The sequence below is a fragment of the Hypanus sabinus genome, chromosome 11 (assembly GCF_030144855.1).
Source record: "Hypanus sabinus isolate sHypSab1 chromosome 11, sHypSab1.hap1, whole genome shotgun sequence".
Lineage (NCBI taxonomy): Eukaryota > Metazoa > Chordata > Chondrichthyes > Myliobatiformes > Dasyatidae > Hypanus > Hypanus sabinus.
Genome location: NC_082716.1, coordinates 42,623,176 through 42,645,268, shown reverse-complemented (window position 1 = coordinate 42,645,268; position 22,093 = coordinate 42,623,176). Strand labels below are relative to the sequence as shown.

The 22,093-nt window shown below is 39.1% G+C and overlaps 1 protein-coding gene across 1 annotated transcript; it reads left to right on the top strand.

Annotated features, from left to right (window-relative positions):
• Window positions 1-13,066: 13,066 nt before the first annotated feature.
• Window positions 13,067-21,808, top strand: lurap1 (leucine rich adaptor protein 1). The gene is made up of 2 exons (XM_059984212.1): window positions 13,067-14,221; window positions 18,531-21,808. The coding sequence occupies exons 1-2, from the start codon at window positions 13,991-13,993 to the stop codon at window positions 19,116-19,118; spliced, it is 819 nt and encodes a 272-aa protein (XP_059840195.1). The 5' UTR covers window positions 13,067-13,990; the 3' UTR covers window positions 19,119-21,808.
• The last annotated feature ends 285 nt before the right edge of the window (window positions 21,809-22,093 follow it).

Below are 22,093 nucleotides of genomic sequence, written 5' to 3'. Positions count from 1 at the left end.
ATAGTCCAAAGACATATTGGCTAGCAAGTTAAACGGACATTGTAAATTGTCCTCTGATTAGGCTAAGGTTAAATTGGGGGATGCTGGATGGTGCAGCTCGAAGTGTTGGAAGGGTCTACTCCATGCTCTATCTCTAAATAAATGAATAAATGTGCCAGCAATAAACTCCAGTAAACAAAGGAGAGATTGCTCAAACTAGCAACATAATTGAACACGTTTATCATTTTAATGCCAAAAGCTGACCATTTGACCTTTGCTTTCTGATTGAGATATGAACTGGCATTAAAATTCCACTTGACCCACGTCTGTCATCCATAGAGGATGATACCTGAAGTTGTAAAAAGAAAAAAAAATTGCAAACTCAAAGGTTGACAGCAGTTATCAAGCAATAAATTCCTGGGCGAAAAGTTACTCAAGAACAATAATAAAATGTGCACACCAAACTGCAGAGTCTTCATTTTACAATAGTGTCAGCATTCCTCTTTCAACTGGAAATATCCCAGCGCTTAAAGAAATCACGTGGTTGTACATCAGGTAAATGAAATCCTTGTTTAAAGTAGTTGGTGTTTGAACAGTTTTACAGGTGTTGATTTGAGACATTGGTGGCTCTGCTTCTTCTGAATCAAATGTCACACATCACATGATAACAGGCATCCTGTACTGGATAACTGTTTCAAGCTGAGCCTCACTGGTTTGCAACCTCAGCACTCTCCCTCTTCCCTTTGAGATAGAAACTTAAGGCAAGTAGCTGTTGCAATTCAGGACCTCCCAAGACTGCTCAGCTTCTGACTTTATAACCCTGGCCTTCAGCAAGAGCTCCTCCTCAATATTAGTCATTTCTGCTCTTGCCTCTGGTTAGCTCCAATTGAAACTGGAATGCTTTTTGTTAGTTGGTAGCATTCCCATCTCCAAGTCATGAGGTGGTGAATTCAAATCCCACAATGATGACTTGAGCTCAAGGTCTAGGCAGATATTCTGGTGCACTGAAGAAGGTGAGATAGCAGGAGAGAGAGAGAAAGCACTGCATCGTGATATATTAAAATGAGTCCATTTTCTGATGTTAAGTAAAATGCTCTTGGCATTTTTGGGAAAGACCTTTCATTCAGTATTTAGACAGATTATTCAGTCAGTACTGTATTGTGATTTATGCAAGCTTACTGTGGGCAAGAAGGTTGCTGTATTCCTACAAGTGCCACTATGGTAAAAAGTGCCTAACTGTAAGTTACCTCGGGATGTGCAAAAGATTTGTGAAAAGCACTGTGTAAACACAAATTTTGTTTTTGTGTTACAGTTTGGTTCACCTACTCTAATGTTCTCTGGCCTTGTATATCCTCAACCACTATTCTTGAACTTGTTCAGAACCCAGCACCTCCAGGTATAACTTTCGTCCGATATATGTATTCAGATATGCATCCATGTGTTCAGACTGTACCATGTTCTTGTCCTTTCTCTTCCCTGTTACATTTTTCAATCTTATAACCTTTCAAAATCCAAACTGCTGAGAGGACCACCAGGGTCTCCTTTCTGCATATTTGTGACCCCCACAATCTCTTAGACCCACTACTATCAGGAAGGAGGCATGGGAGCATCAGGACTAGAGCAGACAGACTGTGTAACAGTTTCTTACCCCAGGCTGTGAGATTAATGAATACCCTGCCACCACTGAGATCTCATTACTACGATGACTGTTTACTGCATTTTGAATTATATTTTTAACTTACTTATGGTAATATTTTGGTTGATGTGCTGTGTGTGATATAGGTTTTGGACCCCACGGTCCAGAGGAATATTGTTTCGTTTTGTTGTATATATGTACAGCTAGATAGTAAATTTGAACTTGAACTTTATCCCAAGCCAGAGGTCTTGTGCGTTCCAATTCCTCATGCCAGCTCTCCAAGTCTTTCTTTCAGCACTAATGCTTTCAGCTCTGAACTTCTACTGCCTCAGTTCCCCTATTTTACCACAATTTCTGTTGGTATATTTGGATGTCCCCATGACTGTCTCAATCGCAATTATGCATTTGAAACACTGGGATGACAACTTCAGGCAACTTGCTGTTGCTTCTCCAGTGACTAGAGGGCTAACCTATATTTTTTTTGTACAGGATGTAAACCAACTCTCTGATTGACAACCATGAGTACTACCTACTAAGCTACTGCTCACATTAATTAGTTATGAGGAGTGACCTTAGAAAGCATATAATTGACAATTCACAGGCCTTGTTTCTATGTGTCAGATGTACTCTGAATGGCCTAAAAACTTGGTTAGCCCTGCCTGATCATTTTATTCCACCTTTTCTGCATGGGTCTTGAGCAGTGGGTGCAGGATGGGTCTTTGTTCTTGTCATTTGATAGAAATATGTGATAGTAGAACATATCAAATATATGATCTAATGGACCTGGTATTGAGAGTTAAAGGCTAATTAGCTTGTTAAGTAAGTGTCACATGACCGTTTGGGTTGTGGCAATTTTCTACAGGGACTTGTCAAACTAGTCTGCAGAGGAAAAAGCAGAACAGCGAAATTAATGAGAATCTGAAAAAAGAACCAGAAATACTGGAAAATGTCAACATGCCAGGCAGCGCTGTGGAGGGAATAGTAGAGGTAATGCTTCACCTTCCAATGAAAGATCTGTTTCTCTCTCCACAAATGCTGCTCAGTGGGCTAACTATTTCCAGGACTACCGGTATTTATTTCAGACTGGAACCCCATGCTTTTTCAAATTCTTGAGTTTGCATGTATGTTCTTGGTCACTTAAAGAACCCGGGGCTACACCACACCCAAAGTAAGTTTTTCTAGCTGAAGTTTCCAATTCGTTTTAAGAGGTATTGACACCACACATTGTAATACTTGTCAGTACCTTGGAATACACGAGGCATGATGATTAACTTCTATGCTAAGGCATCAGATTCAATTGGACTGATGATCCTAATTGCCTGAGAATAAAATTGGTCTTCCAGAATTATATTTACAATTCATTGTTCAACAGAGGCTGTTTTCAGTGCTCCCTATGTTTGATTCAGGTACTGTAACTTGCAATCCATTCAGAAAATTAGGCGCAAGGTTGTAGCAGCATGTGGCACACCATAGGTTAATTGGCTAGTATTATCCATGAAGGTTCGGAGATGACTAGAAGAATGTGTTTTTTTTTTCTCTCTTTTTAAAAATTTTATCCTCAATTGGACTGCCCAATCTTTCTTCTTCTTTCCTTTTTTTCCTTTCTCTTTTTTTCTGTTTTCTGTGGGGGGTTTTTTCTTTATCAATAAAATTTCCAATCTTTTTTTATGATTGCTATGAGGAGTTGTAGTTTCTTTTTGACCATTGTATATATAACAGCATAATATATTACCTATTTGATTTTGACATTATATAATTTCTGTTTTTACTATTGCTGTTTATATGTCTTTTATATTATCTATTTGTAAAACTCCTCTTCCGATTTGTATATCCTTTATTTGAAAATCAATAAAAAAGATTGAAAAATGAAAATGAAAATAATTATCCCTAGTGTAGGTTAAAGGCAGGAGATTACAATTCAAAGCTCAAAGTAAATTTATTATCAAAATACTAAATACTACACTATGATTCATTTTCTTGCAGGTGTTCACAGTAGAACAAAGACAAACAGCAGAAACAACGAAAAACTACAAAGCGTGACAAACTGTGCAAATACAAAAAGAAACAAGTAATAATAATATATTAAGTAAATAATACCGCGAACGTGAGTTGTAGAGTTCCTGAAAGAGAGTCCATAGGTTGTGTTCAGTGAGCAGTTCTGGTAAGTGAAGGTGTTTGTGCTCATTCAGCAACCTGATGGTCAAAGGGTAATAACTGTTCCTGAACCTGGTGGAATGGGACCTTTTCCTGATGGTAGAAGTAAGAAGAGAGCATCGCCCTGATGTTGGATGTTGTCTTCTTGTGGCAATGCTCGTTGTTGATACACCCAGTGGTGGACAGGGCTTCTCCTGTGATGAGCTGGGCTGTATCCACCACATTTTGTAGGCTTTCCCTATCTTGGGCATTGGTGTTTCCACACCAGGCCGTGATGCAACCAGTCAGGAAATTCTCCACTGTTCATCTATAGGGAGTACATGGGAACTTAATAAGTTACAAAGAAATAAGTGGGAAATGAGACTGATGGGGATGTTCTGGGAGCTGTATTACCTTGATGGAGTGAATGATCCTTTTCTTTGTCATAAGTAAATATGAAATAATAAATATATAATATGAAAAATAAAGAGCTCTGTGTACCTTATTAATAATTGAACTGTGGTTATCACTTTTCAAATTGACATCATCTTCTCAGAAATTGGATGATTAACATCCGCATCAAAATTTACGCTGGCATTAAACTGAAGGCATATGAAAAGAAGCAGAGGTGAATTCACCTTTGCTGAGCAAAACAATAACATACTGCCTTGAAACTAATAAGGCAGTGAATTTTCTCCTATTTAAAATGCTGCTCCTGCCTTGTCTCTGCAAAGTGACTTGGAATCTTTTCCATGCTGAGGGCATTTAACAAAAAATGCTGGAATAGCGCCTTGCACAACAGTAAAGGTCTTCAGAAGAGTCAGAAAATGTAAAAATAAAAATTTAAAAATACTAATCCTGTCAGAGGAAGCCAAAACAATTCTAAGCCTATATTAGTACCTAAACTCTTCTGTTTCCTGTCATCAGACACAAATCTCCATGGTAAATCTAGATTACTGTTAATACTGCAAGGAAAGTTTTGGCTGTAACCAAATCTCAGTGCCATTTGAGCAGTTTAAAACCAGCAAATACGTTCAGTATTTCTAAGCTCTCAGCTCAAGAGCTCCCAGTAACAAGTAAGTGCACAGCTTTCTCTAGTTTGCTTTGATTTTTTCTCTGTACTGCTGTGATGTACCAGTAAAAGTGTGCCAAGAAATTTAGTAGATAATTGTATTGCAGGGGCTTTGTTAAATAATACACATCTTGTGAAATTAGTCAGGACCTATTAGATTCTTAGTGTCAGCCAATGGTTTTATTGGTGGGACAGCTGTGAACAAACTCAATGGCATACATTGAGGCCCAGGTGCTGTATGCTACTGCATAGACCTCACACACTCAAGACTTTCTGAACAGGAGAGGGACAGTATAGGTCTGTGCCAGGCCTAAGAATCACAGAGACTAGATGATGGGGAACAAAGGAAAGAAAAAAGAATTGGGGCCAATTGATGGGTATAATGAGATACATCAGAGAAATTGTCAGTTCCCAGGGGCTGATTAGTAATCAGGGCCTGTGGTGGGTGAGCTATTAAATCTCTAAAAGGTATGTCTATGGGGAGTTATAAATGACCCCCCAGTGCAGATCTGCCCAGGCAAGTCCCACACCCATCAACCCTGGGACCTACTGTCCACAGTTCCATTTATGACTCAAATTCTCCCACACAACTATTGATCACACATCCTTCTTTGTTGCTGTTTAATATGCAAGTAGTTAGAATACGACAATCAGCCAACAGCAGTAGTTGGTACAACAAGCTACTTAAAGTTACTCCAAATGGTGCACATGCTTTTCAGGGAATATATGCATACTTAATATGAACATCAGCGGTTTCTCTCAAAAAGTACCACACCTACATTAACTGTCACAATCTCCATATAACTACATCAATTTACTATTTATATAAATATATTTGCAATTGTTGGATATTTATATAAATACCCACACAACAGCTATAATCAACCTGCACTATTGAACCCCTCCCCCCCCCCCAGGGCTGGTGGGAGTTTCTAAGGGAGTGATAAAAATGGTGGGTGGGTATGCTCAGTAGTGAGGGGGGCATCTGAGGGATTACAGGTTTAATTTAAGAAATTAATTACTTCTTATAAGCATTTGATCCTCAGTGCTTCGTAAAAGATAACAATAATAACAATAATCATCTCAGATCTTGCTAACCCACTGATTTCTTAGACATTGCTTGAAGGTAGTTGTTGAAAAGCAATGTGACACTTTTGTATTTGGCATATCGCGAGAAATCTATCATTCACTACTGTAGTACCGTACAGTGTTAGCTAATACACTTCCCATAATTTAATTATACAGTGACACAGTCCCTGTGAATTAGGACACTAGTGTTCAATGGGTTAAAGTTCAGAATCTGCCCTTTTGAATGGTCTTGATCACATTTCTGTAGCCCATGACCCAACTGAGATATAGCGGCCCAACCAAGATATCGCTGCCCCACCTTATGTACTTTCAAGCAGAGAGTTATGTTTTGCCTGAGCTATGATGATGTTGTAACTTTCTCCTATATTGATTGTAGTGCTTGAGGTTGGGCTTAAACATGACTGATCGTGGTCATCAATCCATAATGAAAATGGCAGAAGTGCACTAAACAAAAAAGAAGTGTAAATCGCAGAGTGTGGTGTATCTGAAATATGGATTTACATCAGCACAAGCAACTAATAGCAGTCAATGTGGCTGTTGTGTGAAAAAGTTTTTCAAATGAGGCAATGAAACATCCAGGCTCTTTGAACATCTGAAGAGAATACACTCTGATAAAGCAAACAAGAACTTGGCTTATTTTCAGTCATTTTGTGAAAACTGTCAGAAATGGAAAACAGTTCAAAACATGTTTACCACGACTTCACAACAAAACAGTGAAGGTCTGCATGGTTCACACATTTCATCGCTCATTGCTAAATCTGGAAAACCCCATACAATTGCAAAAGAACTGATTCTGCCAGTAGTAGAAGAGGTTGAGTGTGGTTTTGCATGAGTCACCAGACAAAATAATCAAAGCCATTCTGCTCAGTGACAACTCTGTACAAAAATCAGTAGATGAAGTATTTGAGAATGGTTATGAACACTGTGCAACGTACTTCAGACAACAGAATTTGCTCTACAGTTGAATGAGTCATTTTCACCAGGCAACACATTTTTGCTTCTCGGTTGTGCTTGTGTCAGAGAAGATGAAAGCATGGTTCAAGAGTTGTTATTTGAAAGGTGACTAGAAACAGATATGAAGGGGGAGTCAATATTTCAGGTTGTGGAGCAATTTTTCAAAGAGAAGGACATTCTTGTGTGACAGATGGGGCATCATCAATGACAGGACACCACTGTGGGGCTATGACTTTCTTGAAAAAAGCTGTACTTAACATATTTACCACTTACTTTGTAATTCACAGAGACCAACTTGTTGTAAAAAGCCCAAGAGATCAAGTGCACAAATCATTGAATACTGTTATGACAGTGGTAAATAAAATCAAGTTCCATGCTTCAAATTCTTGATTACTTCGAGAGAATTGTATTGAGAATGCTGAACGGTGTGAACACTTGCTGTTGCAAATAGAAGACAGACAGCTCTCAAAAGGAAACTGCCTGAAATACTTTTATGATAAAATTCTTTAAAGACTTGCATGCTTCATTCAGTAATCAACTCAAGAATATTAAGGATGACATTGCTTATCTGTCAGAATTATTCACAAAGTTTAATGAAGTCAATCTTCAATTGCAAGGAATAGATGTAAATCTTATCAAAGTAAAAGCAGTCATCTCCACATTTCTGTCCCAGTTCACCTTATTTAAGTTCAACATGGGCTGTCACTCCCCTTTCCAATTTCCAAGCTTCTCTGAATTGGAAAAGTAAGAAAGAATAACAGTTGATGATTTTCAAGTATGGTGTGCCCACCTGGGTAAAGCTGCAGAAAGACATGTCAGAGAGGTTTTATTATTTTCTCTCAATTCAAATCCTAGTTTAGGTAATAAATCCATTCCTGTACCGAGGAATTAACAAGAAGGATGCAAGAACTGATTTTGCTACAAAATGACTTTGAGCTGAAACCAAGGTTCAAAAAAATCATATAAAGACTACTGGTTGCAGAAAAAAATCTCTGATCGCTGCCCTGCACTGTGGAAAAAGGTTAAGATGTTCTTTACATCATCATTATTTAATGGAGTGCAGTTCCAGTGCAGTCACCCAACTCCTTTCGAAGCAATGAAACAGATTGCAAATTACTGAATATAGAGGTCTGAGATAACTAAGTAACATTCAGACTGATGTTGAGAAGTTGATATCACTGCTCCAAGCTCATCCATCTCATTGAAAGGTGAAAAAGGAATGAAGTAGCGAATAGTTGGACTACTAATGTACGTTCTAAAATAGTTGTTGAAAGTTGCTTTTACTGTAATGAAAGAAATAATTTTACTAGTAGCTTTAAATAGATTTGAATATTTTTTGCAATTATTTGTCACCACTTTGACTTTTCAGTTCCTATTAACTTTCACTGTGCATTGCAAATAAAAATTATCTATAATTTTATGTAATGGCTAGAAAGGGAGTGGGGGGGGGCACTGGGGATGTGGTCTGGGAGCTAATGGGGTGGTAACCCAAAAAAGTTTGTGAACTACTGATATCCAAGATTCCTTAAAGGTGATTTCATTCATTGCAAAGTGTTTTGTTACTCTAGCAGCATTGATTCAGATGATTCACCTCATCCTGTCCTTTAGGCTGTGTATTATTTCCTCAGTTTTGGCCATCAGGTGTCTCCTGAACAATATCCTGTGCAACAATGGCATTTGGCTTATATGTGAAGGACACAATGGAGAAATCTGGATGTGAGAACAAAATTATCAACACTGGAGTTGCACAGCTATTATTTGACAGTAGTCGACTTTGGCCCAAAGTAATTTATGGTCCATGACCAGGTGTGCAGACGCTCCTCACTAGACATTTCTGAAATCAAATAACGTGCATAATTTTTGGTGGTGAGGTTGTGAATTTTGACAAAAGTTCTTGGATCTGAAATGTTAACTGATTTCTTTCCGCAAATGGTGCCTGTCCTACGGAGTGTTTCAATATTTTCTGTTTTTTTATTATTCTATTTAATCCTTCTCTACCAATCCTACAAATATTATTCTGCATACTAAGAAATATTATTCTTCAACTGTTTTGGACAATGTGTGTTGTGTCACTTGATTTTCATTCAGATCTAGTCAATGGCCAGGAGTAATGTTGATACTTTCAATAATCCAGGTGACTGTTCAAGAATCCCATGAATTAAGAGCATAATATTGCCTAAATGTGGCATCTTCTGGATGATAATGATATGGGGATCCTCTCCATTTTTAAAGATTGCTAGTAAAACTCCCACCAAGACAGATTCAGAATGGAGTAGAATCAAAGGGAGAAGAATTACATATGTCCGTGTTAAGGTTTAACTGAATAAATTAGAACAGTGGTGATACAATGAGTGAACTTTGGCAGATAGTAAGATTATAAGCGACAATCCAAAGCTCCTTGTTATGGTGTATTTTTCAGCTCTGCCATAAGAGAGCACAATTTTCTATATCCCAAATTCCATTCAAACAATGGAAGAGAACTGATGGGTAATCTGGAATGCTTCAGTGATTGCTGGTGGAAGCACATTCAATAGTGAATGGGAAAGACCAGGAAATCAAGGGGAGTTAGCTCAACCAACATGATATAGGCCAAAGACTATGCTTATGACTCTCCAAGCTGGCATTGTAGAAAGTGCAATATCGGAACAATGTGAGGATACCTTCTAAGGCAGGAGTTCCCAATCTGCGGTTCATGGACCCTTTGCTTCATGGTATTGGTCCATGGCAGAAAGTTCTTGATGGCAGTCTATCAGACTGTAACATTTCTGGTGAATATATACTGCAGTTCTACCTCAAAGAAAGAATGGGAATTTTACAGCTTATTTTGTCAGTGGCAGGACTACATTTGTTACAGAGAGAGAGATATAGTGAAAACCTCCACTTCCCTGAATTTAACTGGTCAGGCAACAAATCAAAACAATCACTGGGGCCTGGCAGATGTAATAACATCAAAATACCTGAGAAAATTGTTACATTAACAGCATATCAAGAAGTAATTTTTAAATAATATTTTAAACATTCTAAATAATTACATGGCACATATCAATATGATTAAAAGGAATCCAAAATAAAATTTACTGAGTAAATAATTTAATTCCCTTGTATTTCAGTATTCACGTAGGGAAGCTAGAATTGAAAAAATGGCTGTCAGTTTTAACATAGGAACATGAGAACATTAGAAATGGAAGCAGGGATAGAACATACAGCTCCTCATTCCTTCTTTACATTTTGTAATATCATAGTTGATTTTATACCCCAGTACCACTTTTCTGCATTGACCCTATGCCCCTCAATATGTAAAAATCTATTAATCATTATCTTTAATTTATTCAGGGACTGAGGCTTCACAGTCTTGCTGGGTAGTGAAGGTCATTATCCTGTGGGTGAAGGAATTATTTTCTTAATCTCTGTCCTGAATGGTTGACCCCCGATTCTGAGACTGTAACCCATGGCTCTAGGCACTCAGCCAAGAAAAACGTCACTTCTGCACCTTCTCTGTTGGTCCCCATGAGAACTTCAAAGAGATAATTTCTCATTCTCCAAAACTCAACAGAGTCTTGGCCATAATTAAAACTGAAAATGCTGGAAGAATTCTCCAGGTCAGACAGCAATTTTGAAAAGAGAAACAGAGTTAAGGTTTCACTTTAAAGGCCCTCTGTCAGACTACTCTGATGAAGAGTATTTGACCAGAAGCATTAACTTTATTTCTCATTCCACACGTGGTCTGACCTAGTATTTTCTGTTTTTATTTTAGATTTCCAGTGTCTGTAATTATTTCTAGAGTAGAGGGCCAGTCTGCTCAAACTCTCCTGATTAAACAAACTCGGCATCTCAGGAATCAATCTGCACACACTCTGTTGCAAATTATGCTTTCCTTATGAGGAAAGACTCAATATCCTACATATGGTGTTGTTGCTGAGGTTAATTTACTAAAGTAGTCTTGCAGAAATCTGACTTAATAATCCAGAGACACAAATGTAAATTCCACAGTAGCAGCTGTGGCATTTAAATTCAGCTAATAACCTGAAATCTAAACTGTTCAAACCCAAATTGGTTTCCCTTTCCACAGATGCTGACTGACCTGATAAGTAACTTGAGCATTTTCCATACGTGAACAAAGTAATTGACTTTTAATTCTGCTCTGAAGTGGTCTTGTAACCTATTTTGTCAAAATTAGGAATGATAAATAAATGTTGGGCTTGCCAATGATGCTGAGATCCCAAAAGAAAATAAATTTTAAAAAGTTACTGTTTCATCATGACCCAATATAATCCCCATTTTTTACTCTAATTGTCTTGCAGAACTACTTGCCTTCCCTATTGCTTGCATAAAATTTGAGTTATATTGATTGACGGGATATTGGATTTTTGCAGGTTCCTCTGAAAGACAACACCTTTCAATCAGTTACCATTTATACATTTTTTAGTTTTCCATTTAGGTGTTGACTTCACATTTTTCCACATTACTTTTTATCTGCCATGTCTATGTCCATTTAGCTAACCTAATCTTAACCTGAAGCTTCTCTGCATCTTCCTCACTGCTCAGCTTTGTATAAGCATCAAATATGGAGATATTGCACTTCATTCTTTCATCCAAACCACCTTGTGAGCAGTCGGAGATTCACCTCTGATCCATTCAATTGCAGTGATCAACTGAGTTGAGCATGATGTCCTCCTAAGGGGTTGACTATTGGTGGGTTCTCGGGCAGCTGGAGAGGCCGATCGAGGATGCTAGTGTTAATGGGAAGTGCATGTGCATGATTTTATTTAACATGAGGAAAATGATGCATGGGGAGCCACCACACGGTCCTTGACAGATTGGGATCAGGGTCCAGTGGCATGGAGAACAAGATGACTGGGCCTTCCTCTGCCTTCATTGCCATTTTGATGTGCCATCATCTTCTGCCAGCTCCACCACTGAGGTTTTGGTTGGATCCCTCTTGTCTGGAACCTCCCCCTTGACCTTACCACCTTGGATGACCCTACAAGTAGCTAAGTGCTAGATGGCTAAACTCCAGACAGCATCGCTCTCAGATACTCACAAATTTCTCTACCATGACAAGGTGATGATCCTTGGAGAGGGACCCATGCAATACCTCACTATTCGCAGTCTTCCAGCCTGAAAATTACCTATGGTTTTGTCCATTAGGTGATATAAATCCTCCTTAATATAAATCAACATGGAATAAACACCGGGGACACAACAGACTGCAAACGTAATCTGGAGAAAGTCAGCAGGTCCAGCAGGATCTGTGGAGGCAAAGTGATGGTAGATGTTGCAGGGTTATTAGGATATCAAGGCAATAAAGTCATTTGGAGTGTAGTAACTGCTGAAATATGATTAATGTATGATAATAACCTGAGAACCTGTTCTAATGATGTTGTTCCCTTATTCAAGAAGGGGAGTAGAGATAGCCCAGGAAATTATAGACCAGTGAGTCTTACTTCAGTGGTTGGTAAGTTGATGGAGAAGATCCTGAGAGGCAGGATTTATGAACATTTGGAGAGGCATAATATGATTAGGAATAGTCAGCATGGCTTTGTCAAAGGCAGGTCGTGCCTTACGAGCCTGATTGAATTTTTTGAGGCTGTGACTAAACACATTGATGAAGGCAGAGCAGTAAATGTAGTGTATATGGGTTTCAGCAAGGCATTTGATAAGGTACACCATGCAAAGCTTATTGACAAAGTAAGGAGGCATTGGATCCAAGTGGACGTTGCTTTGTGGATCCAGAACTGGCTTGCCCACAGAAGGCAAAGAGTGGTTGTAGATGGCTCATATTCTGCATGGAGGTCGGTGATCAGTGGTGTGTCTCAGGGATCTGTTCTGGGACCCCTTTTTGTGATTGTTATAAATGATCTGGATGAGGAAGTGGAGGGATAGATTAGTAAATTTGCTGATGACACAAAGGTTGAGAGTGTTGTGGATATTGTAGAGTGCTATCAGAGTTCCAGTGGAACATCAATAGGATGCAAAACTGAGCTGAGAAGTGATGGATGGAGATCAATCAAGATAAGTGTGAGGTGGTTCATCTTGGTAGGTTAAATATGACGGCAGAATATAATATTAATGGTAAGACTCTTGGCAGTATGGAGGATCAGAAGGATCTTGGGGTCTGAGTTCATAGGACACTGTGCAGGTTGACTCTGTGGTTAATAAGGCATACAGTGCATTGGCGTTCATCAACCGTGGGAATGAGTTTAAGAGCCAAGAGGTAATTTTACAGCTTTATAGGACCCTGGTCAGACCTCACTTGGGAGTACCGTGCTCACTACAGGGAGGATGTGGAAACCATAGAAAGGGTGCAGGGGAGATTTTCAAGGATGCTGCCTGGATTGGGGAGCACGCCTTATGAGAATAGGTTGAGTGAACTTGGCTTTTTTTCCTTGGAGCCACTGGAGGATGAGCGCTGACATGATAGAGGTGTATGAGATGATGAGAGGCATTGATTGTGTGGACAGTCAGAGGCTTTTTCCCAGGGCTGAAATGGCCAACACGAAGAGGCACAGTTTTAAGGTACTTGGAAGTAGGTACACAGATGTCAGGGGTAAGTTTCTTTTACACAGTGTTGAGTGCGTAGAATGGGCTGCCGGCGACAGTGGTGGAGGCGGGTACGATAGGATCTTTTTAGAGACTCCTGGATGGCTACGTGGAGCTTAGAAAAATAGAGGGCTATAGGTAACCCTAGGACAGTTTGTAAAGTAAGTACACGTTTGGCACAGCATTGCGGGCCGAAGGGCCTGCATTGTGCAGTAGTTTTTTCTGTTTCTAATGCTGTTTGAGAGATAAATACTGCTTAGGGCATCTTTTAACAATCCACTGCCCTTGGTGCGAAAGGCGTCGCCTAGGAGATTGCGGCGCTCCCTCAGCAAATGTGGTGAAGAGGGGAGATTGAAGGCCCAGCCTGCTGGCTCTGACGGGCAACAATGGACCAATTCTCGGCGGTAGTGGCGTGTTTAGGTGCAGTACGGTAGAGAGGGGGCGGGCGCTGCCTTCGCCGCAGTGTGTCCATTCATTCATTCATGGCTGCAGGTGGAAGTCGGCGATGAGGAGGTGCGGGGCGGTCCGTTCAGCTGGCCTCAACCCTCGTAGCGTGTAGACAGCCACCGGCGACTGCTCCCACCGCCATGGAAGACAGTGTGAGCGAGGCCCTGCCCGAGCTGAAGGACTTGGAGCACAAGGTGGGACGGAAGATGCCCGACGGCTTACTGCGCTGGCTGCGAGAGGACTCGGCTCGGCCGTCCGGTGACAAGGCGGAAGCTCCCGGTCCCGGGGCCGGTGGCGAGCCCGTACCCGCTCCGGGCAGGCGATTGCCTCAGGGGCTGGCGGAGAAGATCCGTGTGCTGAGGCTGGAAATGGTGAGGTGGAGCGAAAGGGGGGAGGGGGTTGTTCCGTAAAGGTGCAGGTCTTGTCATTACAGTTTTATTTACACCGTTCTCCCCCCCACCCCCTTTCTCCGGTGTCGAATCCCCAAAGCAAAGTTTCTGCCAGCTACGCTGACAATAATCCCTCAACCGTCACCTGAAGGAGGAACAGACTGACCACCAGCTACAGTGGTTCCCAGCGGGAGCAGTGACACATATCGATAACACACTTGACAGGAGGGTCCCGCAGGCTGCGAAAGACAGCCAAACCTCGCCAAACGCACCCTTCAGGAGCGGCTGACGCCTGAGCACTATTAACTTTAACCCTTTCCTTTATTGCTTGTAAATACAGAGGGGAAATTGCGGATGGCGGAACGTCCCAGATCCATAACTTGCGATCAATTGGATGTTTTTTTAAATGTAGTTGGCCATTTCACGCTTAAAGCATTTCGGCAGAGGCTTTGATGATTTAAGTGGCTAGTTATTCTCTCTGGCACGGGCTTTAAGCCTCAGTACCCCCAAGTTCCGCGAAGCCGGTACTCACTCGACTCCGGGTGTGGGTGATTGCGGGAGCTTGCTGTAATGTTTGGGGCTCTCCCTACTTGGCTTTAAGTAGAGGACGCGGCATTGATCAAATTCGTATAATCGGGGTTGACCCCGGATGCAGATGGGGGTCTGCATTTTTTTTAAGGCAGATGAGTCATGGTTTTTGTTTGGCTTAAGTAAATTTTTTTTTGCTCTCCCACCCGTAACACAATTCGTAAGTTCTGATCAATTTAGAATAGAATTCAACAACGTAGGGACAACAGGTGCACGAACCAATGCAATTTTATGAACCAGCTTTAAAAAGAATCCATTGCTTTCCTTGGTTTGCGGCCAAGCCAGTGTTCACTGTTTACCTGACTGTGCTGAGGCTGCGGATACTTGAAGCTGAACCATGCCCACGTCTGCAGCTTTATTTCGGCTCTGGGCACCAGCAGCCTGTCCCAGCTTCAGCGTGGCGCTACACGCACCGTCATTCATTTAAAGCGAGAATTCCGACAGATATTTTAATAATCTTTGAGTATCATCTGGGTTTATTGTTGGTATTTTAAAAAGTGAAATTACTGCATCTGCTTTCCCTCTGGAAAACTTGCATTTTCTTCCCTTTTCATTTCTCTCGCCCCCTCCCCAACAATTTCACCTGAGTCCAAAACTAACTTATAAATACCCATTGTTATAAATTTATGGATCCTGATTAGGACAGTTTGGAGGTGTTTGACATGGATGCCAGAAATTTTTTATTGTAGTATTTTTAGTAAGCTAGTTACATATGACTTGGCTTGTTTTCTTATCATCTACGGGAAGCAAGCTTTCTCCCTCCCAGATGCTATCAGATCTGTCAATTATTTCCAACGTAATTTTTAGCTTGCTTTTGTTGTACTGCCTTTATGAATTCTAAATAATGGTAAATGACTCATCCAAGATTTGTGCTGCTTTGCAGGATATAAGCAATATATTAATGATAGATAAACTAATTGGCCAAGATGGATGACAAATCATCATTATCTGATAATTGTGGTAATTGTTATTGTCCCATATACTGAGTGCAAACATGAAGATAAAAGACTAAAAGACTTCTATGCTTTTTTTTTGTAGTTCCTGTGCCCAGAACAGGTCTTCTGAAATGATAATACTGAGGATTTTAAGGTCGTTCACCCTCTCCACTTCTGATTCCTCCATTAAGAATTGGCTCATAGACCTCTGGTTTCCCCCTCCAGAAGTCAATAATCAGCTCCTTGCTGACATTGAGTGAGAGGCTGTTGCTGTGGCACTATTTAGCCAGATTTTCAGTTTTCCTCTCGTATGCTGATTCATCACAATTTTGATTTGGGCTATGACAGTGACGTTGTCAGCAAACTTGAATATGGGATTGGAGCTGTGCTTGGCCACACAGCCATAAGTGTAAAGTGAGTAGAGCAGGGGCTAAGCACAAGTCCCTGTGGTGCACCTGTGCTGATAGAAATTGTGAAGGAGATGTTGTTGCCAACTTGGAGTTTTCAAGTGAGGAAATTGAGGCTCCAATTGCAGAAGGAGGTATTGATGCCAATGTCTTGAAGCTCATTGACTAGTTTTGAGGGGTTAATAGCATTTAATGCCAAGCTGTAGTCATGATGAGATTCTGTGCATCTTTGCAGTCCAGATGCTCCAGAGTTAAGTGTCATTGAAATCAGTTGTGGAATTGTAACTTTGTAAAAGGAACAAAATTGGAAATGATCTCAAGCTCCCAAAGTTTAATTAATTTAGAGATACAATGCGAAACAGGCATTTCCAGCCTTCTGAGTCGTGCCACCCAGTAACCTACTGATTTAACCCTAGCTTAATCATGGGACAATTTGCAATGACCTTCTAACCAGCACATTTTGGTCTGTGGGAGGAAACCAGAGCACTCAGAGGAAACCTACGTGCATACAAGAAGGAATTTACAAACTTGTTATCTGTGGACAGTGGATTTGAACTCTGAACCCTGATGGCCCGAACAGTAATGCTATACACTAACCATTTCATTACCATGGCACCCTAATAGTCTAACACTGTTCATAAGTCAGCATCTCCCTCAATGTCAGGTTGGTGTAAATTTGTAGTTGGATATGTTTGATCTTCTTCTGCAAAGTAAAGAGAGTTTTCTTTTGGTGGTCCGTTTTCCTTTGGCAGAGCTATATTCTTGCAATTATATGATTGCACTTCTGCCTTTCACATTGCTACAGTTATTCCAATTTAGGGTTGGTGACATGGACCTCTTCATTTCGGAGGGTGTTTGCCACTTGGTGGAGCTACTTCCTATACCAGTTGTGGCAGCATTTATTCCCAGATTTGAAAGGATATGCAGCAGAGATATTTTAGCTGGGATATTTTATATAGCTATAATATTATATTTTTATAAAACTACTTACTTCAAGTCACGGTACAAGTGTTATCAAGCAAAACATTAGTTAGGTATGTGAAAGCAGATGGACAAAATCATGGTCAAAGAAATGGGTTTTAAGGTGATGAAAGAGTGGTGGGAGATTTGGGGATGGAATTATAAATTTTTATATTTTGGCATTTGAAGATGGCTATGAGAGTGATTACATTTAGGAATGCTCAAGCATATGGTCTAGCATTGTAGATAGGCGGAGGTTGAAAAGTGAGAGGGAGAGAGTCAAGGCTATGGGAAAAATTGGAAATTGAGTATTTTGAAATTAAGGAATGGCTATGGAGAGCCCATGCAGGTCAGTGAACATAGAGGGTAATGGGTTGGCTGGATGTAAGATACAGGAACAGCTAGAAAATTAGATGACAGGAAAGGCTACCTACTGTCAAGAATATGTTGAAAGCACCTGCAGTGCTCTTCTCCAAAGGGCTAGATATGCTGTTATGATGAAGAGAACTTGTATAGTTTAGATTTTTTTTATTGGCAGATTAAACAACAAATAAAGCACCACTGAAGGTTCACCTAAAGTAGTATGACATTGTTTTGGGGATGTAAAGACAACTCCCAATGTCAGTGCTATGAAGAACTGAATAACTTTGTGTAGAGCAACCATGGCAACAAGTTATGTTACAGAGACAATCCTACCATCTTGGTATATAAGGTATCTATTTTAATGACTTTCCAATATCTTTTTCACTTGGGAAGAAATTGGTGATAATGGATGGCTTTATGGAGCAATGCTAACACTAGAAAAATGATAACTTAAGCCCCTTTGACATAATTGTCGATCAGATATGTGATTTTGTTCTGGAATGCAAAGGTGTATAATGAGGGAGTGTTTCTAATGCTGGAATTTTGGAATATTAATGTGGTTGATGTGTTCAAAACAGTTTGAGAATTTGAATTTGGATTTTTAAAAAGATCAAGTTTGTGAAAGCTGAGGTGTTTAAAATTATGCCAAATTTTCCAGAAAAATATTGGTTCACTGATATCCTCTCTAGGAAACCAAGGAAAAGCTTACTTAATTAAAACTTCCTGCATTGTCCTATTTAAAAAAGAATTGTGTGGGCATGTTAAATAGCAGTTTGTAGGTTCTGTATATTATCTAGTCTTCTGTGCTGGTAATGATCTCCCCAAAGTAATTATTCCTACTGTCAGATCAATGGCAGATTTGTGATTTGAGTCCTAATTTAAAATATAGGTGAAAGTGTAATCATTGAAGAGTATGAATACAATGATTTGTTATTAAAATGAAAGTGATCAGCAAAATCTTAAATGAGTTTTATAAGATTTTATTTTGTAACATAGGCGGTTTTTAATATTTTAGTGACTCTTTTTTTTTACCATTAGGCATATCTAAGGGCAGTTGATATCAAGATCATGCACCAACTGATGGCCATTAATGAAGGGATTGAGGTGGTGAAGTGGATTTTGGAAGAAAAAGGCACTCTTGCCAGTAGATGCAGCAGTCTCACTAGCAGTATGTACAGCCTCGTTGAGAGCCAGGAGACCTCAAGGAGAGGTAGCTGGAACAGCCTCCAGGATCCAAACGATAAACTGGATGGGATTTCTATTGGAAGCTTTTTGGATACTCTGGCTGATGACATGGATGAATACTGTCAGACCACCATAGATCCTTTGTCCTCAATGCCTTCGAGTGGCCCCTTCACTACAATGGAGAAAGAAATCTACCCCAATGAGATACACAGCCAACAGAACAATATTGCTAATGGCTTCATGGAAAAACAAGGAAACTTTGTAGCAGATTGCAATGTGGAAAATAAATTCTCTCATGATAAACAAATCAAAGATGGTGGGAAACTGAAGGCACAGAAACATGGGAAAAGTGAATATGATAGCTGTAAAAATAAAATGCACATTGAATATGATTCCCATTGGCACTGGGTGCAGTCACAAGATGACATAACATTTCTGTGAGAAGATCAGGTTGACATGATATGATCAAAGAAGTGATACTTTATCTCTATTAGAACCATTGAGTTAACTCACAGAGCCAAATAAAAACATATGGGGTCAGATTGGTAAAATACAGAAAAACTCTGAATTTAAAGTTACTCTTACAATAAAAGTAAAATGTTTCAAGGATCAGAATTATAATTCTGAGAAAATATCATTTTTAAGAAATTGGAAAACTGAAGTGAAATTTCTTTAAGATTAGAACCCAAGTTAGTGTAAATAATGTCCACTGTGGTTTATAGCTGTATTATTAATGCAGCTTGAATCTGGGGTCCAGGGTGAATTTGACTTTGGAACAAAATGCAGTCTGGTTAGGCAAAGCATTGGACTTACACCAGGAATGTTTAACTGGAAATGAAGCTGAAAATTTTTATCACAAATTCAATACACCAATATCATTATCATTTAAAAATGCATTTTGGTTGTTATGGGTATTAAGGGAGGGCTGTATATCCACTACGTTGACTCTCAGTAGATAGAAATGACTCTAGTTGCATGCAGAATACCATCTTGGGGACAGAAGGGATTAACTGAAATTTTGCATTGAATTTTACTGTTATGTCATGGAAGATATAATGATTTTGGTAATTAGGAAGCATGATAATTGTAATATGTTTATAACATGGGAAGCACTTCCTTTTGCAGTGTGAGTGTACGTTTGAGGTATTGGCTTAGCCATTGAAAAATTAGGCATGTTTACACGATCACTCCGCATTTAAATTTTTTTCCACTCTCTAAGCTGGGGAGGGAAGTTTCCAAAAGTTCAGCAGGTTTAAATAGTTGTGTAAACTTAATACCTGAGCTATTCTTGTAAAGCTATAATTCATTCTGTAGATAGTTCTTGCCTTTTATGGGGAGAATTTTTACATACCTCCTCCCTTTTGATTTGGTGAAGACTGAAATTCTGTTTCATGATTAAATTACAGGTCAATACTAAGTGAGTTAATCACTCTCTCTAGCTGAGAATTTTTATTTGAATAAACCTTAGAAAGGTTATAAAGGTACCTTTTCTCTTCAGTAAATTGGACATATCGATGTCATTTTGCACTTTTGCAGAGATTATGGGCAGGACCATCGTTTCAGTGGAATGTTTTTGGTTGGAGATCTGGTGTAAATTTCTTGTTTAATTTTGAGAAGGTACAAAAATTTATATTTTCAGAGTTTTGAGTGATGGATTTCTTAGTAACTGGAGAAATTTGCTCTTGCAGTGCTTTAAATACAATATGACTTGGTTTATTCAACCATTTCTGGAATACAAGATTTTATTGGATTGTATATCTCCTGATTATTCCCTCCATTCAAAAACAAACTAAATTGTGAAAATAACAAATACATAATACCTTGCTTGGAGGAAAACCATTAATCAAAAACTAGAAAGTTTGGGATAGTTTATAAATAATTAAGAATATAGTCAGTGTTTGAACAACCTTGTGCTCTTGAAATTTTGTAACTGAAATTAGTTGACAAATGTGGGGAGGAAAGGGAAGGGAATATTTTTCAAGACTTTGTCTTGAACTTTAGTCCTTCTTAATCTCAATAATTGAAAGGTATTCATCATACCAACAAATTGGTCATATGCATTCAGCAGCGAAGCACTGTATGGAAGTCATCATGGATATTAGAGGTGTAGTGGGGTAAAGTTCCTTCTGCAAACCCACAAGCTTTGAGCTTTCAATGTTCATCTCATTTAGTATGGTTCCAGCAGGATGGGTCTGTGGTTTAGTTGTGCTACTTTTCCATATTTCCCCTGATCTAAGCTCAGTACTATTGTCTTTTTATTTAGTGGGAGGTATCCTTAATGCAGTTAATCATTAATGAAACTGGTGTATGATGAAATGTATGTCTAATGCAAAGTTGATAATGGGGCCAAAACTTTTGCATTTATATTTATATTTTACCTCCACATTCATAAAGCATAGTCCAGTTAGTAATATATGCTCATCAATATTAGCAAAATTAAAATCACGTGCATCAATGGCAGCCATTTTGGATTAGGAGGAAATTATCAGTTGAATCAATTTGTGTTTGGAGTGTAAATTTAGGATTGGATTGAAAACTGGGGTAAAGAGTGATCAAATTAATTACGGATAAACCATGTCTGACCTCTATTGATTATTGAATTATCTAGATAGATATTTTGTTGATATATACTGATGCAAAAGGTGATTGAAGTGTCTGCCAAATTTTAACAGAAGTAGGAAAAGATATATTCTTTAGCAAAGCGACATAATGCACTAAAATATTGAAGTCTGATGGTTGTTATGCAATGAAAATTGTGTGTGTGTGTGAGATGTGTATGGTATGTGCCTGTGTGTTGTATAATTTTCTGAATTTAACTTGTTTACTAATTCTGAACTTAATTCTGTTTGGTCTTTGCTGTCATATTTTAGCTAAACTAATATTTGTACAAAACTGCTTTGATTGTTAACTGTATTTAATATAGGTGATACATTTTATATTTTACTATAAAACTCAAAGCTTAGTTTTATGATTAAAATATAATCATAGTCTGGTAATATACTTTTCAATGTTGCTAATGAGTGCACAGATAGCTTTAAAATATTACAGATCAATACAGTTGCAGAAATATTAAACTCTTTACAAATTTCAATCTGCGTGTAATTAGGTAATGTTTGACCAAACCTTACTAAAATGAGTTCCTTTGTGTGCTTTGCTTGTTGTCCTTTTGTCTTTGTTGGTCTTTATCTAATTATTTATTTATGGTATTTATGGTGCCAGAAGTGATGAGGTGTGCTAGAATTTTAACCAGGATCGAACGCAATGCTGCAATGTGGGACCCTTCCTGCCTCTTATAGCCATAGCCCCCCCCCCACTCCATGATATCTTTTGTGAAATATGACAGACGTCTCCAATCTTCCTCTCTTACCCTTGCACAACGTGTGGCTGTTTTTAGGGTATTTTGAGACTGTGAATCT

Excerpts from the sequence above, each read along its gene's own strand:
- lurap1 (XM_059984212.1), top strand. The coding sequence starts at position 13,991 with ATGGAAGACAGTGTGAGCGAGGCCCTGCCCGAGCTGAAGGACTTGGAG. Across the intron at positions 14,222-18,530 it reads GTGTGCTGAGGCTGGAAATG|GCATATCTAAGGGCAGTTGA; the intron begins GTGAGGTGGAGC and ends TTTTACCATTAG.